Here is a 17,596-nt window from a genome sequence, read left to right as displayed (position 1 = left end):
TTGTGGTTTGGATATTTTTCTTCAGTCGATCGTAGTTCTTGCGTCTGTAATCCTAATTATTATATTTCTAAATACTCTTACAACGGAATTGAATTCGAGGGAGGTGTAGCAATAATAATAATAATAATATGATTTTTATAATTTTATTCATCCTGAATTCGACACTTGATTGGCGGAAGTCAAGTCAGTGCCTCGTAGTGGTAGCTTCTAATAATTATGATGTTGCCTCTTTATACGCAAGAATCGTCCGGCGAAGAACAGCTTCTCCGTACAAAGCTAACCTGGCTGGCTGTTGCGACCCTAAGCTGCCCATTTGGTGCCATGGTTTTCTGCATCACGTGGTCACTCCTATACGACTTCGATCGGTCCACAGCGACGCACTGTGGGGTGAGAGCACCGATCCAATCATTAGCGCCGGTGATTTATCGTCATATCTTCTGTGGCTTCTAGTTTTTCTGTCCATCAACACTCCAGGTATCGGTGGATGAATGGGAGCTCGTTTGGTCCAGCGTGAAAAGGGCGTTGAAATCATAAAAAAAAAAAAATAGGATCAGATCTCTGGTCTGAGGATGTACCCACCAGCAGGTGGCGAAGTCTTTTAGTATTAGAGAATATATTTATTTATCTACACCAGCAAAGGTGAACGGCAGTAATGTTTTCACCCCTGTGTCAGTGTGTCTGTTTGTGCATGTGTGAGAAGTGTTATGATTTATGGGAGCGAGACATGGGTAATGAACGTGGAGCAGCAACAAAGGTTGGAAATGCGAATGGTTCGGTGGATGTGTGGAGTATCGTTGAGAGAGAGGAAGACAAATGATGAATTGCGAAAAATGATGGGAATAGAGCCCCTCTCCCCCTTCCCCTCCCCCCTCCTCTCCCCCCCTTACTCCCCCCCTCCCCTCCCCCTCCCCTCCCCTCTTCCCTCCCCCCTCCCCTCCCCCCCTTCCCTCCCCCTTACCCCCCCTTCCTCCCCTCTCCCCCCTCCCCTCCCCTTCCCTCTCCACCCTTCCCCCTCACCCCAAAAAGGATATTGATACAGATTTGCTAATGATGTAAAGATTAACTGATTAGATTTTGGGGTCCCGATGTCAAAGGCAAAAGGTCAGTGGTCATGTCAGGTAAAAATGTTAGAACTTGTGAACGGCTGAAGGGATTTAAATTAAAACTTGGTACAGGTATATATAATGATGTAAACATGAACTGATTAAATTTTGGGGTCAAAGCTCAGAGGTCATGTCATGTAAAAATGTGCTAACTTGGGCACAGCTGAATGGATTTAAATCAAACTTGATACAAGTATTATAATGATTTAACAATATGGGCTGAGGAATGAATATGAATGAATGATCGTTTTAAGGCCACTTTCCCCTCTAGAGCGGGGTTAGCCTTGCGGGTCCCATGACAATCATGGTTCCCTGTTTGAGGAAATGTTTTTATTGCCGGATACCCTAGTTCCTGGCGCCAACCCTTGGTTGCCTCTTACGATGCGCAGGGTACCTATTCTAAACTGGGGTACACACCGGGATCATTCATCCCAGCAAGCTGGTACTCAATTTGCCGACCTTGGAAGGATGACAGGCTGAGTCATTGAGTCAACCCCCTTGGTGTTAATTTAGCGATCGACCGGGATTCGAACCCAGGATCCTAGGATCCCAAGCCGGCACCCTAACCGCTAAGCCAACACCAGGCTTTTCGGTCAATTTCTGAGGCATATTTCAAGGCTGAGGCATATCGGTCAATGTCGTGACGTCGAAGAGTGTCGTTCTAGTTTAAAAGTGATTCTTCACCATTGAGAGATGGGGCCAAAAATGATATATAGCATAATATTTCACAAGACTGATGGTCTAACTGCGTAGCTGGGCTTGCTTGATACTTTAGTTGAAGGAGATCACATGACCTGGGTGGGGATATCAGTTAGCAGTTATCAAATAATGGGAGTACTGTATTAATTTTTTAACTTCAGGCATGGACAGCCGGTTCGTGAATGACTTGGTTAAAAAACGGCGGTTGGCAAACTATGAACCAATGAATTCCACATTCCTGTGCCACCTTCTGTCAAACGTCAGGCATTGACAGCACATTCTCTATATTTTCATTCCAAACAGCATCATTTATCATTCCAATCGCAAATTAATAATATGGTAGTAATATATCAAAATGTAATGTTAAATCACGATTGTATCGAGTTATTATCAAACCAGCAAGCCGACGTCATCTGTTCACTTCCGGATTCAGGAGCAATGTCTATGTCGATCGCATTTCAAAATCAAAATTGTATTTATTGAGGAATTTCTGAGACCTCCTACCTACCTTACGACACCCGCTGGGACCCCAAAACATTCCACAGAAAGTTATTATATTTCCGTTTAGTAAAATATGCAAATGTAATAATTACGAAACGTGCCCCCTCCACCCCCCGTCATGTGACCAGATCCTCATCTCTGATTGGTTTATGTTTGTGGGGACATACGGACATACGAAAAGCTGTTCTCGGCAGCATTGTGCTACGGGCTATGCCATAAAAAGTTGTGGACCGATTATGACAAAACCAGGTGGACACGTTGGGAAGGTGACAAGAACAAGCCGATTAGATTTTTGGTTCAGGTCTGGATCCAGATCCAGCCTATCAGTGGGATACAAAACATAAACTGTTCAGCCTGGCGGAGGTATGCCTTCTACCGAGTGCCATTCTAGTTTTTAATGTGGAGGTGTAGTCTCATGTAGATGTACTGTTGAATAAGTTAAATTTAGTGTATTGGAAAATATATTTGACTTTTGCAAATACCAACTGCAATCTTTAACTCGGGCCGGATCCTCTCACCCAAAGTCGGTTTACCGTACCAATGAGTTGAGCGTTGCCGACGTGAAATCGCGCCTGCGACGACACGACACGGCAATAAAATGAATCTTGTGTAAAATTCATCCGATTCTCATTGTGCATTTTATTGTAAATGTGTTAATATGTGCAGTAAATGTTTGGAAACTTTCTGAGAATGGTGAAAGTGTGAAATTATAAAAGTGAAATACGACTGTGAAGCCTCAAACAAAATATTCTGGATTTCATGAAAGAGTGAAATTGTGGAAGTATTGTTATATCAGATTCTGGCATCGCGCTGCAATAATTGTCCTCTTTGTGACCAATTTCCATGAAGAGCGCCTTTTGGAAACTCAAAGGTTCGTGGTTAAGGATGGGGGGGGGATGGGGGGGGCTCCCTTAAGGAAGGATTTATAAAAACTTAAGGATTATTCATATATGCAACCATCCTCAACTTAAGGGTGTCGTTATAGTGTAGCAGCATAGCAAACCTGTTGTGCATTTTGTGATACAAGCACCAAATTTGGCACAAATGTACATTAATATGTTGCGAACATTTTCAGATATTGGGCCACTTGAAATTCCGTAATTTTTTTTTTCAAATTTTTTCAAATTTCGTAATTTCAAATTTTTTGGGTGACACCGTCACAATTTCGGTCTTCGAGGCCGGCCGATATAGTGGGGCGGCTTAGCCCAAATATTCAAAAGAATTGTGCATTTTGTGATACAAGCACCAAATTTGGCACAAATGTACATTAATATGTTGCGAACATTGTGTGGTCAGCAATGAAGACGAGAGTCTGAATTACATGTATGCAAAAGACCTTGTGAACCAGTGAAGCAAATACACGGGTAAGCATGAATTAAATCTAGGGCATGATATAATTTCCATGATGTTTACCTCTACACTCAATGGTGGAAGGAGGTAATGTTTTGATCCCAGCTTGTCTGTATGTCTGTTTGTCTGTTAGTCCACAAAATTCCAGACAAAGCTTGTAGTAGTGGTAGTTGTAGTGGTAGTGGTGATAACAGAAATTGTTATATAGAACTGAACTTATATTATTATTATATGCAGAAAATAACTTCATTTCTATATGCCCTGCAGTGGACAGGTTAATTGGTTTATGCACTGAAGGGGTCACCCTGGTGTGCACTGCTGTGTTCTGCCTCACTGAGTTGTTCAGGTATGATGTACTCAGCACAAGCTTCCGGTCGGCCCGGAGGTGGGGGTGCGGGGCCTGTCACGGAACATCAAAACAAACGGCCTGCCGGGGCCGCCCAAAAGTCGGGCATGAGGGGCGCGTCCACTAATGGAACGCCTCTCGCTTCCCAGATCGAGGGCCACGTGGTCAGGAGAACCTCGTCCCTTCCGGTCACACTTTGCCTATCGGCCGGCCTCGAAGACCGAAATTGTGACGGTGTCACCCGAAAAATTTGAAATTACGAAATTTGAAAAAATTTGAAAAAAAAAATTACGGAATTTCAAGTGGCCCAATATCTGAAAATGTTCGCAACATATTAATGTACATTTGTGCCAAATTTGGTGCTTGTTTCACAAAATGCACAATTCTTTTGAATATTTTGGCTAAGCCGCCCCACTATTAAGGGAAAACTTAAGCAAATCCTCAAATTTTTCCGTAAGGATGCTTTATGCAACTAGGCCATAACCTCCACCGCCTTCGGTGGCAGAAGTAATAAAATAAATGAGAATCGAATTAATTTTACCCAATAATCGTTTTTTTCATCCTCCAGCACGCCAAATTTCATCCGAATCCGTCCACAATGTTTTGAGATATCTTGTTCACAAACAAACAGACAGGTGTGAAAACATAACCTCCATCCACCTTTGGTGGTGAAGGTAAAGATAGATTTGTGCATAATAAGATGGCTTTCCATAATCACGTATTGTAAAGCTTTCAGTATGGCTCCGTTGTGATGAAACTTGTTCCTGGCTGAATACGCCATGATTCCAAAAGATGCCAGTTCGTCATATGATGCCACAACACCTGTTATTGTTGTTTTTGTTGTTGTTTTTTCAGGTACCTAATTACCTGCCGTCGATAAGTGCTGCCATTGGTGATTACTCTCCTCAGCGTTACGTTTGGCGGGTTTTAATTGGACTTCATGCTGCGCCACGTTTCCTGCTGTGCACAGCAGCTGTTCGGAGGCGCAAGGTGGCTCTTCATACTGTTAGCCACACAAACTTCCACAAACAGATGGAATCCATTGGGCATTGGCTCGGCTATCTCGAGATTGCTGCACTTTTGGGGATCACGTATGTGAGCTCGATTGAGAACCATGGTGCGTGTACCAGAAAATGAATTATTGTGGAGTGGGCTGGGAGATGCATTCCAAGTGTGGTGATGATCACTCATTGTCTGATACATGTTCTTTTCTCTCCCTCTGCTCCCTTCCCCTGCTTTCTAATCCCACCCCAGGAGTGCACGCGACATTCTTTTTCCTGTTTGTGTTTTGCTCTTTAGCTCACATGATGTCTGTGATCATCGTCGCACGCTGGGTAGCAAGTTCCGACAATGCCGCTGTTAGATACACACCACGTATGCACATTGCTACATATGCTATCAACACTGTCCCATATGGGGAATTGCATGTTGTAGTCAATTTAAAAAAATGCACGTGATTAAATTTGATTGTTATTATAGATTTCACATCATATGTTGTGAAAAAAAAGATCTGCTCATTAAGGAGAAAATGCAACCCCTGGTAAAATTCTGAATAATTTATGTGAAGGCAGCCACGGCTTGCCTCCATGAGTTCTTGATTGGCTGTGAAAAAGACATCACATTGCCTTTTACGGCCCCTGGTTGGTTGGAAAATGCACGTGACTTCACCTTGATTTTCTGGTGCCATAGATGGCTCTGAAGCATGTTCGGATGACAGGTTGTCTTATTTTTAAATGCCTGACAGTGAATGGCTTTTCAAGAGCATGACGTGTGTGTGTGTGTGTGTGTGTGTGTGTGTGTGTGTGTGTGTGTGTGTGTGTGTGTGTGTGTGTGTGTGTGTGTGTGTGTGTGTGTGTGTGTGTGTGTGTGTGTGTGTGTGTGCGCGTGCATGCACACAAACACATTTGTCCATTTCCGGGAGAAACAATGTTGTTGTCATATGTTATGTTGCACCTTAAGAAATTGATGCTCTACCATGTTTCTGCCATCATTACGGTGACAGGTGTCCGGACCACCCAATGAATGTTGTTGTTTTTTGGTGGGATGGGGTTAGGTTGGGGGAGGGGGTGCTACACAACAAACAATTTGGACACAAGAACCATTGCAGTCCGAATACGAGTATTTGATGAGGTGTTATCTTCAGACTTATCATTATCAGACTTTGTGACCTGACTTCATATTTTGGTGATTTTTTATTTTTTATTTTTATATATATGATTGAGGCTCGTGAAAGAGCTAGAGCAGAAGGGAACAAAATGTAAAGAAGGGGGAAACACCAACAGCAGAGTAGAAGTGGGAGTTTAATCGAGGGGAGGTGGGTGAAGAATGTGCGCACAAGCTGAATGAAACGAAGCAAGAAGAGGGAGGGGGAAGTGGAGATGAATCGGAAAAGGAGCAAACCAACCGCTAACAAATGAACAGAGGTTGAGGAAGAGGGGGCAATCACAATATCCTGGAAAAAAAAAAGGGAATGCTTGGGAATGGGGTCATTTGGTGGTGGAAGAGATCTGAGTATGGATGAGGGTTGAGTGACCTGAGGTAGTGGTGAACAGCTGTCTTGAAGCCAAATATTTATTAATAAGCCAAATTTCTGCTCAACACTGCTGAGGCCTCTCTCTGTGTGGAGTATTCATTCAAACTTGGTCTTCATGATTGAGAAACACATGAGCAGAGTATGTTTTATGAACTTGACAGACATTTCAGGGGAATTTTTTTAAATCTCTAGTATTTCATTAAAGTTAATCGTTTTAATATAGAGATGCAGCCAATAAATTGCACAAGCTTTACTGCACATGTGAATAATTAAGATGTAATGAAAACTTGCTTGGAAGTTTAATGAGCATTTCCACACTACAAAACAAAAGTAGAGAATGCTTCAGAATGATCTATGGCAATTGACTAATGTCAAAGAAACGTCGAAGATTCCTCATCTGCATCTTCCTGGCGTTTTCTTACTCTGCTGTGGAGCCTGACGGCTTGTCACATCACTCACTGTTCACATCAGTCGCCTTAGATGATCTCCAATGAATGTAAATCCTTCATCCTCTTCAATATCATTGAATGGCTGGAAAGTCTTCCTCCTCTGATATTATCCAATGGCTACAATCGCGGCCAGAAATATTGGCACCCTTGCACTTTTTTCAAATGACTCATAATTTTCTCGAAAAATAAGTTCAAATTGACAAAAGTATTTGGTCTCCACAATTCTTTATTTCACTGTTAATATTACAGAACCTTTGTTTTTGATTCAGAACTTAATATATCCTTTCAAATCAGAAAATAAAAAATTGCATTAGCAAAATTATTGACACCCTAGATTTCATATTTGGTAGCACAGACTTTGGACAAAATAACTGCGGTCAAGTGCTTCTGATAGCCATAAATGAGCTTTCTACACCACTCTACTGGTGGTTTGACCCACTCTTCTTGTGCAAACTGCTCCAGGTCTTCCAGATTTGAAGGGTGCCTTCTCCCAACTGCTGTTTTCAGATCTCCCCACAGGTGTTCAATGGGATTTAGATCTGGACCCATTTCTGGCCACTTTAGAGCAGTCCAGCGTTTTGTCTTGAACCATTCCTGGTTGATTTTTGAAGTGTGTTTGGGGTCATTGTCCTGCTGCAAGACCCATGACCTTCGATGGAGACCCAGCTTTCTGACACTGGGTTGAACATTGCGCTCCAAAATACTTTGGTAATCTCCTGATTTCATGATGCCATGCACACATTCAAAGTACCTTGTGCCAGAGGCAGCACAGCAACCCCAAAACATCACTGAACCTCATCCATCTTTGATTGTAGGGAAAGTGTTCTTTTCTTTGAAGGCTTCATTTTATTTTCTGTAAACATAGAGATGATGTGATTACCCAAAAACCTCTAATTTGGTCTTATCTGTCCTCAGGACATTCTCCCAGAAGGATTTTGGCTTGTTCAGGTGTGTTTTGACAAACTCCAGTTGGACTTTCTTATGTCTTTCTCTCTCAGCAGTGGGGTCCTCCTGAGTCTCCTACCATAGAACCCCCTTTCATTGAGTTGGTGACGGATGGTGCGAGTTGAGACTGTCATACCTTGTGTCTGAAGGTCAGCTTGAATCTGTTTGGCAGTTGATCGAGGTGCTTTCTCCACCATTTGAACAATCCTTCACTGCAATCTTCGATCTGTGGCCACGTCCAGGGAGGTTGGCTTCAGTGCCATGGGCCTTAAACTTCCTGATAACATTGCGTTCGGTGGACACGGGAACATCAAGGTCTCTGCCGATGGACTTGCAGCCTTGAGATTGTCCATGCTTGGCTGAAATCTTGTGTCTGACCCCTCAGACAATTCTCTGCTTTTCTTTCTTTTCTCCACGCTCATTGCGGTACACACAGTGACACAAAACAGCAGAGTGACTTCGTTTCTCCATTCAAACTGGTTGAATGAGTGATTTTTATATTACAGGTACCTGAAATTCATATATATCGGGCACCTTCAATTCACCACAGGTGAGTTCAATTCTAAAGTAAAGGAGAATCACCTGCTTGAAATCTCATGAATTCTAACAACTTCGAAATGGTGCCAATAATATTGTCCAGGCCATTTTAGGATTTCTGTGTGGAATAAACTAAGATTTCGTATTTTTTTCAGCTTTTTAATTTTGTTACACTGCAAACCAAAGAAATACAAATGTGGATTACAAAAGATTTTTAAATTTCAACAAATTTCTGGAAGAAATGGTGCATTATTTGAAAAACGTGCAAGGGTGCCAATATGGCCACGACTGTATAATCCTTCATCCTCTCCAATAGCATAAATTAGCTGTAAATCCTTCAACCTCTTCAATAATATTGAATGGCTGGAAAGTCTTTACCCTCTTCGATATCGTCCAATGGCTCTAAATATCTCGTCCTTTTCAATATCATCCAATGGCTGTGAATCCTTCATCTATACACAAAGAATTAAGTTAAGCACCCCCCCCGTTTTTTTACAACCTCGCACATTACAAGTTTGTTGTCGTCAAAACAGTGTAATATACCCATGATATTGCTATATTTTCTGGAGAAGTGATATTATGGTCACATAAAAACATAACAATCATGCCGTTTTCAATATTTTATTCTGCATAATTTAAGGTGAAATTTTTTGGGAATTTTAGGCATATTTTCACCTCAATTTAAGTATGGAGCTATAGGTCCATCACGGACAGTGTGGATGACGTTTATGTTTTCTAACGTACAGTCATTGTTCTGAGAAGACCTCTAGCGATCTTTGCGTCAATAACGTCAATAACGTCAATAACGTGTAATGTCAATAACGTGTAAGTGACGTCAATAACGTCAATAACGTCAATAACTAATGTCATACCAATCATTATTTGATCTCACATACCTTAGAATATATGCCAATGTATACATATACACAAAGAATATATATTAGGGGGTGCTTACCTTAATTCGTTGTGTAGGGGTGCTTAACTTAATTCTTTGTGTATATATTAAAACATCCAATGGCTCTATATCTCTCATCCCCTTTGATATCTTCCAATGGCCATAAATCCTTCATCCTCTTCGATGTCATCCAATGAATGTAAATAAACTATCCTTAACCCCAACAATGACTTGCTCCTTATGTCAGAGATATCTTTGCTCACAAACATGTATTCACCCCCACCCCTTTCCTCCCGACCCACAGACAATACGTGAATGGAAATCTCGCTGCTGGAAGCAACGCTTCTTTGTTGTGAACGTGGCCTCCATTATCCTAGCCGTATATGTCTACAACAGACACAACAATTATTGTGAGCCTGGAGGTTGGTCTGACCTAAGTTCTTGAGTACCCTCGGATTCTTCTTTGTACTGCAATGAACTTACTAAATCGGATTGTCCATCTTTCACTAACACCCTACCTTTCCTCTTTCTTTATTCTCCCACCCCCAAAATTTTCCTTATCCCTCCAGCATACACAATATTTGCTCTCGTGGAGTATCTTATTGTGCTTTCGAACATGGCATTCCACATGACCTCGTACTGGGAGTTTGCTGGGTGCCATCTTCTCATCATCTCAGACATTGGTGATAAGAGCTTCTGATGAAGGCCTTGGAGGCATGGATTTATTTGCCTGGCGAAAGGTGCTTTTACATGATTTGTGTGAAAAGAGTGTCGGATCAGGATGGTACACTCTTGCACCCATCTTCATTATTTACTTGACTTGGCCAGCTTCGAAGCAGTACGGTGGGGAGAGAAGCGTTTTGATTGGTTTGCGATTGTCGTTGGTTCAGCCGAAACCATCATCTCTTCCTCCTTCCGAGTTGGACTTGTTCAAGCTGATGCGGAGACAGCAGAATACATATCAACACACCACCCCCTCAACCCCAACCCACTCAGAGTCGTCACTTGTGCAGACAGCTACTTCCAGCGTGAAACAGCCCAACCCAAAAATGTTCAGAACGGTCGAGCAGAGATGGAACTTGCTCTGTCATGAAGTGACTTGTAATCGGTGGACATGTTTTTTAACATTCGAGAGGAAAACAATTTTTTTCATGTACTGTACAGAGTAAAACCTCTGCCTCGTGATTTTGCTATAAATGCCTTTTCAAACCTATGACGTCATACATACCTATTTATTTTGAAATTTTTGTCCTGGCTGGGGAGTTCGCTTGAAAAAGGTAGTTTCAAGGGGATAAGCTTACCACAAGTAAGAATGCAGCACTACGATGCTCTTCCATGAGCCGAGACTGCAGACAACGCTTCAGTCACTTGTATTCAGATATCTTGCAGTCACATCGAGGAAGATTACATGTTGCAGAATGCAAATGTTGATCAGGTCGGACCAGTTCGTGCTTGTTCTTTAGTTTTTTTTCATGTCTGCAGATAGCATAGTTTTGCTGAGAGATATAGATTGTGCCATTGACCAGGTCTGAATATTATGCTGATGTGGAAACGTGAAACGTTGTGTCATTCTCTTCCTTACCGATCATTCCTGTATCCCAAGCTTGTATCATTTGTATCAACTACGTATGGCACATGTTCTAGGTGTCTGTTTCTTCAATCGCCAACCACATAACTTTCACCAATTGTTGATCGTCATTACCCGTGAACACTAGTTACTTCGATTGATTCTATACAGAGGCAAACTCTGAGGAAGGAAGGACTAGAAATTTAGAAGGAGAGGGGTGGGGAGAGTAACGTCAGTAGAAAATATAATGATTTTGGATGAGGTGCTGATCAGCTTTCTTAGACTTGGAGGGAAGGATGATATTGAAGAGAGTGTGGAAGATGGTTCCACAGGTGGGAGAAAAGAGGAACAAATGAGTTGAGGTGAGCGGTGATTCGGGATTTTGGGAGTTTCACCAAACGGGTGTGATGGTGGACCGCGTGTATCCTGCAGAAACGTGCGGGCGACAATGGATGGAAAGAGCAGAGGGTGCAAGACAAGACAGGAGGCAGTAGAAGAAAGAGAGACCACCGACCTGTCTGCGATGGCGAAGTGATAGGCCCATAGACTCAAATTAATTGTGGGAGATTCCAACAATCTTAGAAGAGCTTGGTTTCCACGGCGACAAGTTGAGCAATATGTTAGGCAGGGTCTCCAGCCCAGAGAGGAGAGCAGTAATTCATCAAGTGGTGGATGAAGGTCTTGTATGTGTATATGAGTTCAGGTGTGCGAAGGAAGGACTTTGTCCGACGTAGGATGCCCAATTGGCGACGAGCTTTTCCAGTCAGTCCTTTCAGAGAGAGATTGAGAAAGATTGTGAGATTTGTCAGGATTGAAAGACATATTTGAAGTGTTTGACCACCCTGTGGTTTTGTCAAGGTCTGTAGAGAGGGAATAGGCTGCTGTCTGCCCATGTAAAGGATGAGGGATGGTCCGGCAGAGAGTGGAGTCGTCAGCGAATAGATAAAGGGGAATGTCCAGTGAATCAGAGATATCATTGATGAGAATCAGGAATAGGGCTGGGTCCAGAACACTGCCTTAGTGGACTCCAGCGTTGACATGGAGAGGAGATGAAAGAAACCCATTCAGGACGAGAGAGGAAGTCCGCAAGCCAAGCGTGGAGATTTCCATGGATACCAAAGGAGGAGAGTTTGGTGAGCAGAGCGGGGTGCCAGACCATATCGAAGGCACGAGATATGTCGAGGGAGACGGCTCTGATTTCCTGTTTGACATTGAGGACCTCCATCCATTGTTGAGACAGCAGATGCAGCATGTCCAGAGTAGAATGATCTGGTCTGAAACCAAATTGATGATCAGAGATGAGCTTGATGATGAGCTTGCGATGTTGCGCACGGCCCCAGCGTGCTTATGCAGAGACGGCAGAGAATACTTATGTCAATGTGACATTTCAATTTTTTCTTTTTAATAAATTTGCAAAACATTCTAAAATCCTGTTTTCTCTTTGTCATTATGGGGTATTGAGTGCAGATTGATGAGGGAAAAAATGAATTTAAACCATTTCAGCAAAAGGCTGCAACATAACAAAATGTGAAAAAAGTGAAGGGGTCTGAATACTTTCTGAATGCACTGTATGTCCAGAGTAGTAGAGTAGAAAGCCGATCCTGATCTCATGTCTGACATTGAGGGCCTCCATACATTGTTGAGTGAGTAGAAGCAGCATGTCCAAGGTGGAGTGACCTAGTCCGAATCCAAATTGGTGATCTGAGATTAGGCCATTGGAGAAAATGATGGATTTCATGATGGGATTCCATGACTTTGCTGATGATTGGAAGTAAGCTAATCGGTCTATAGTTTCGGGGATCCGTTTTTGCTCCTTTTTTGTGATGCGGTGATGCTGGCTAATTTCCAAGCTGATGGAAGATGACCATGGTTAAATGATTGGGAGAAAAGAGCAGAAAGAGGATGAGAAAGAGCAGCAGGGCAGGTATTTAAAACACGTGAGCTGATGCCATCTGGTCCAGAACTTGCAGAATCAGTCCACAGAAACGTCTCCACCTTCTCTGTTGAAGGAGCAGTTGAATGCGACTGGGGTGGGTCGGTACAGGGAGGGTGGGATTGGGGACACAGAATTTGGAAGCAAACACAATTGAGGCATTGGCTTTCTCTTGAGTGGAGTCTGCTGTGTTACCATTTGAAGAGAGACTTTGGGACGGAGTGGGAGCATACTCCAGAGACAGATTTATCAAGGCACCAAAGCTAATACGGTACTTTGTCGATTCTTATGTGTGAGCAGTTATTCATCCTCACCAGAGGAGAGGGAATTGAATTTTGGGAATTTTGGGAATTACATTTGAGTCCGTTTGTCTGTCTGTTTGTTACTAGTGTTACGTGGTCCCCTCGGTGACTACCTGGTCTCGGTGACCCCCGGACCGTGAGAGGACCTTCGCCAGAAAGTAGTATTATATATGCGCTTCCGCAACGCAATCCCTATGAATTCCACCCAAGAGAAACTGATGTTCAATGATATATTTCCAGGGTAAGGATATCATACAATTTCAAGGATACAATCACGGATATATTCCCCGAGCAATCAACAACAAACAACCATCAACAATTCCCAATCCACAATCAATTCCCTATATGATTAAGATGGCCATCTTATATATGTGTGTCCCCTTTTGGTACTCACGACCCCCTTTTGGTCTCTGCCCCTCACAATGTCTCTGGGCCCCTCCTGACCAAGATGATGGTCGGCGTCGCCGCACTCGGGCGGTTGAACGAACCCCGGGTGGACGTGTTTCCACCGGGCAGGTATCGTATCAGGCACCCCGGCTGCAGCCCCTCGTGGCCACGCGAAGCGGGTACGGTAAAGCAAGCCCAAAAGCCCCACGCCGCTTGCAACGCGTGTTAGGCCCCAACGTGCGACCCGTACGCGTCTTTTTAGACGGTGCCGCGAACAGTGCCAGACGCGGGGTCGATGCACGGCCCCACGTCAACTTGACGTCTCCACCGGGTAGGTACACGTCCCGGTAACTCCTCTCGCCAGACGGGCTTCGGAACGCCGCTTTTCCACGCGGCGCAAGGTCGATCCCACCTTTCGTCGGAGCGGGGCGAGGAAGAAGAATACTCGTCGCTTTTCTTCCTCGTGTCTTTTCCTCTTCCGTTTCCGGTCACTTCCGTTTCCGGACACTTTTTCAGAAGGGCTCCTGACCCTCCAACCACAACAACCCTTAATCTACTACACATGGATAAGCAAAGACCTGAATGGTAATTCACATACATTCACATAAATATGTAACACTCCCCCCCTTCAAGAAAGAAAGTTTGAACCCAGCGAAAACTTTCTTTGCCGGCCAATTTGGAGAAACCAACCAGATAACTCAACCCCCCCCCCCCCCCCCCCAGATTAACTCAAGCTGGACAAAGCGTCCGCCACGACATTGTCCCGGCCCCGTACATGTTCAATTTCCAAGTTGAACCCCTGCAAAGCCAAACTCCATCTCATCAACCTCTGATTTTTATTTTTCATTCTTTGAATGAAGGTTAAGGGGTTGTGATCCGTAAAGACCTTTATGGGAAAGGACGTGATTCCTAAATACACCTCATAATGTTGAAGCCCTAGCAGGAGAGCCAGGGTCTCTTTCTCCACGGTGGCATAATTTGCCTGATGTTTATTGAACTTTTTGGAGTAGTAGCACACGGGGTGGTCCACCCCATCCTCATCTTCCTGTAACAAGACCGCTCCAGCCCCCACATCGCTTGCATCTACGGCCAACTTGAAAGGTGCTTGAAAGTCCGGAGCGGTTAGGACCGGAGAGCTCATTAGTATCGCTTTGACATGGGCAAAGGCCGCCTGACATTTGCCATCCCAAACGAATGGGGTCTCCTTTCTTAACAAACTCGTTAAAGGGGCTACCACATCCGAAAAATTCTTACAGAACCGCCGGTACCACCCCGCCATACCTAAGAATCTCATCAGCTCTTTCTTCCCCTTTGGGACTTGGAAGCGATCGATAGCTTCTACCTTGGCGGTCACTGGTTGTACTTGACCCTGCCCTACTACATGGCCGAGGAACACTACCTGTGCTCTTACAAACTCACTCTTGGCTAAGTTGATGGTCAGACCTGCCTCGGACATCGTCTGAAAAAATGCATGGATTTGCTTAATGTGGTCTTCCATGGTCATGGTGTGGATGATTACATCATCCAGATATGCCTCCACCCCCTCCAGGTCTGCAACGAGCCTATTAATCAGTCGTTGAAATGTAGCCGGCCCGTTCTTCAACCCAAAAGGGAGGACCTTGTACTGATATAACCCATTCGGAGTGACCAAAGCTGAGATTTCTTTGGCTCTATCGGTAAGAGGGATCTGCCAATACCCTTTCAGCAAGTCAAATTTGGTAACAAATTTAGCTGGGCCTATTCGATCAATACAGTCGTCAATCCTCGGGAGCGGATAGGAGTCGGTCTTGGTCACTGCATTCACCCGTTTTAAATCTGTACAACACCGGAAGCTGCCATCGGGTTTCGGAACCAACACACATGGGGAGCTCCATTCACTGTTGCTTGGTTCGATGATGTCATTGTCCAACATATATTGCATCTCCTTCCGAAGATACTCCATCTTCACCGGGTTCATCCGATAGGGGTGTTGTTTCACTGGAGTGGCCTCCCCCACCTCGATATCATGATATACTAAGTCCGTACGACCAGGTACATCTGTGAACAAATGTTTAAATTCGAACATTAGGCTGGACAGTTGTCCTTGCTGTTCCCTTGTTAAATGACCTAACTTCTCATCCAAATGACTCAACACTTCGGTGTTCGTCAATTTGGGGCAGGCCTGGTCATCCAAGTTATCAAACTTCACACCGGCGTTTCCGTCCATTTTCACCGGTACGACAGGTGAGACAGGAACTACGTCTTCCACCGGTTCCCTCTCATGATATTTCTTCAGTCGGTTGACATGACACAATTGTCGCTTTTTCCGTCGGTCGGGAGTGGTCACCACGTAGTCTGTCTCATTCACCCTCTCCTCCACTGCATAAGGACCGAAATATCTAGCCTGGAGGGGCTGACCTGGAACGGGCAGCAATACTAACACCCGGTCCTGAGGACTGAAATTCCTTATCTGCGAGGTCTTGTCATGTCTCTCCTTCATTTTCCCCTGGGCCCTTCTCAAGTTCCGTCGTGCCACCTCACACGCCTTTGCCAATCGGTGTTTCACTGTGGACACATACTCCACCATCGGTGTCCGGGACTCCTGTAGTAACCACTGTTCTTTCACCAATTTCAACGGTCCCCGCACTGCGTGTCCAAACACCAGTTCAAACGGACTGAATCCCAAGGAATCCTGCACGGACTCCCTCGCCGCAAACAACAATAGGGGTATCCCTTCATCCCAATCCTTGGCACATTCAAAACAATACGTTCGGATCATATTCTTTAAAGTCTGGTGAAACCTTTCCAGGGCCCCTTGGCTCTCGGGATGGTAGGCGCTGGATCTTACTTGTTCCACCCCCAACAGGTGTACCACTTGCTGGAACAGTGTGGACATGAAATTGGAACCCTGATCCGATTGGATGATCTTAGGTAGACCAACCCAAGTGAAAAATTTAATCAAGGCCTTTGCAATAACTGCCGCCGTTATTTTCCTCAGAGGCACTGCCTCGGGGAACCTGGTGGATGCGCACATGATGGTCAGTAAGTATTGATGTCCAGCTTTGGTTTTGGGTAAAGGGCCCACACAGTCCACAATGACTCAGCTGAATGGCTCTTCAAAAGCTGGAATTGGCTTTAACGGGGCGGGTGGGATTTTTTGATTCGGCTTTCCCACCAGCTGACAAGAATGGCAGGACTTGCAGAACTCCGCCACATCCCGTCGCAATCCCGGCCAGAAAAAATGTACCAATATCCTGTCACAGGTCTTGTTCACTCCCAGGTGCCCGGCCCAAGGGGTCTCATGTGCCAAACTCAAGATCTCCTTCCGGTACAGCGGTGGCACCACAATCTGATAGTGAACTTTCCACTCATCGTCTGCGGGCACCTCCGGGGGCCTCCATTTCCTCATTAGGGTTTCCCCCTTCATGAAATACCCCACAGGTATCTTCGTAGCCTCTTCTTCCGTAACGGCTTTCTCAATTAACCTCTGGATCTCCGAGTCTTCGTGTTGTTCTTCCACTAGTCTCCTTCGGACCAGCGCGGTTTGCTCCACTTCGTTCCCCGCGGTCTCCGACGGACACTCCACGTCCCCTTGCGTTCCAGACGCTACCATTTCTCGAAATTCCTGGGAATCCCTCCCCTGGTTATTTCCCTTTTCCGAGTTGTCTTCCCGTACCTCTAAGGGTTCCAACTCCCCCTCTCTTTCTTCCTCCTTCTCTTCCGCGTGCTTTCTACCCATAGCCCGAGTCACTGCACAGGATGGAAAGATCCCCGGAATCTCCATCTCTAACCGAGTGGTGTTATTTTTCTTACTGGGCTTGTCCACCATTATTGGATTACCCGAAACTCGCCCCCCGGCCAAATCATTCCCGATAATAAAAGAGATTCCCTCCACAGGAAGGGTGGCTTGTAAGCCTACGGTGACCGGCCCTGATACCAACTCAGAACTCAACTGGATGACATGAAGCGGAGCTTTAACATAGCCCCCGACCCCCTGTAAAAGCACACTAACCCCAGTTGCCGTCTTCTCCGACAATGGCAAAATGCCCTCCAGCATCAACGATTGGTGG

At 44.7% G+C, this 17,596-nt stretch overlaps 1 protein-coding gene across 2 annotated transcripts; it reads left to right on the top strand.

Moving 5' to 3' along the window:
* The first annotated feature begins 130 nt into the window (after positions 1 to 130).
* PGAP2 (post-GPI attachment to proteins 2) lies at positions 131 to 12,353 on the top strand. Of its 2 annotated transcripts, none has more exons than XM_068135260.2 (5): positions 131 to 387; positions 4,855 to 5,116; positions 5,254 to 5,357; positions 9,663 to 9,780; positions 9,928 to 12,353. In XM_068135260.2, the coding sequence occupies exons 1-5, from the start codon at positions 217 to 219 to the stop codon at positions 10,056 to 10,058; spliced, it is 786 nt and encodes a 261-aa protein (XP_067991361.1). In that variant the 5' UTR covers positions 131 to 216; the 3' UTR covers positions 10,059 to 12,353. The 2 variants fall into 2 exon arrangements, with proteins under 2 accessions (XP_067991361.1, XP_067991362.1); XM_068135261.2 differs by having other exon boundaries at positions 171 to 387; positions 4,909 to 5,116.
* Positions 12,354 to 17,596: the final 5,243 nt, after the last annotated feature.

This window comes from Myxine glutinosa, chromosome 14 (assembly GCF_964187855.1).
Source record: "Myxine glutinosa chromosome 14, kmMyxGlut1.1, whole genome shotgun sequence".
Taxonomy (NCBI): domain Eukaryota; kingdom Metazoa; phylum Chordata; class Myxini; order Myxiniformes; family Myxinidae; genus Myxine; species Myxine glutinosa.
This window is presented reverse-complemented; position numbering and strand designations above follow the sequence as displayed.

What these genes read in the sequence shown, in the direction of transcription:
- PGAP2 (XM_068135260.2), top strand. Translation starts at nt 217, where the DNA reads ATGATGTTGCCTCTTTATACGCAAGAATCGTCCGGCGAAGAACAGCTT. An exon ending in CCACAGCGACGCACTGTGGG is followed by an intron (nt 388 to 4,854) that starts GTGAGAGCACCG and finishes TTGTTTTTTCAG; the next exon opens with GTACCTAATTACCTGCCGTC. An exon ending in CAAGTTCCGACAATGCCGCT is followed by an intron (nt 5,358 to 9,662) that starts GTTAGATACACA and finishes CCCGACCCACAG; the next exon opens with ACAATACGTGAATGGAAATC.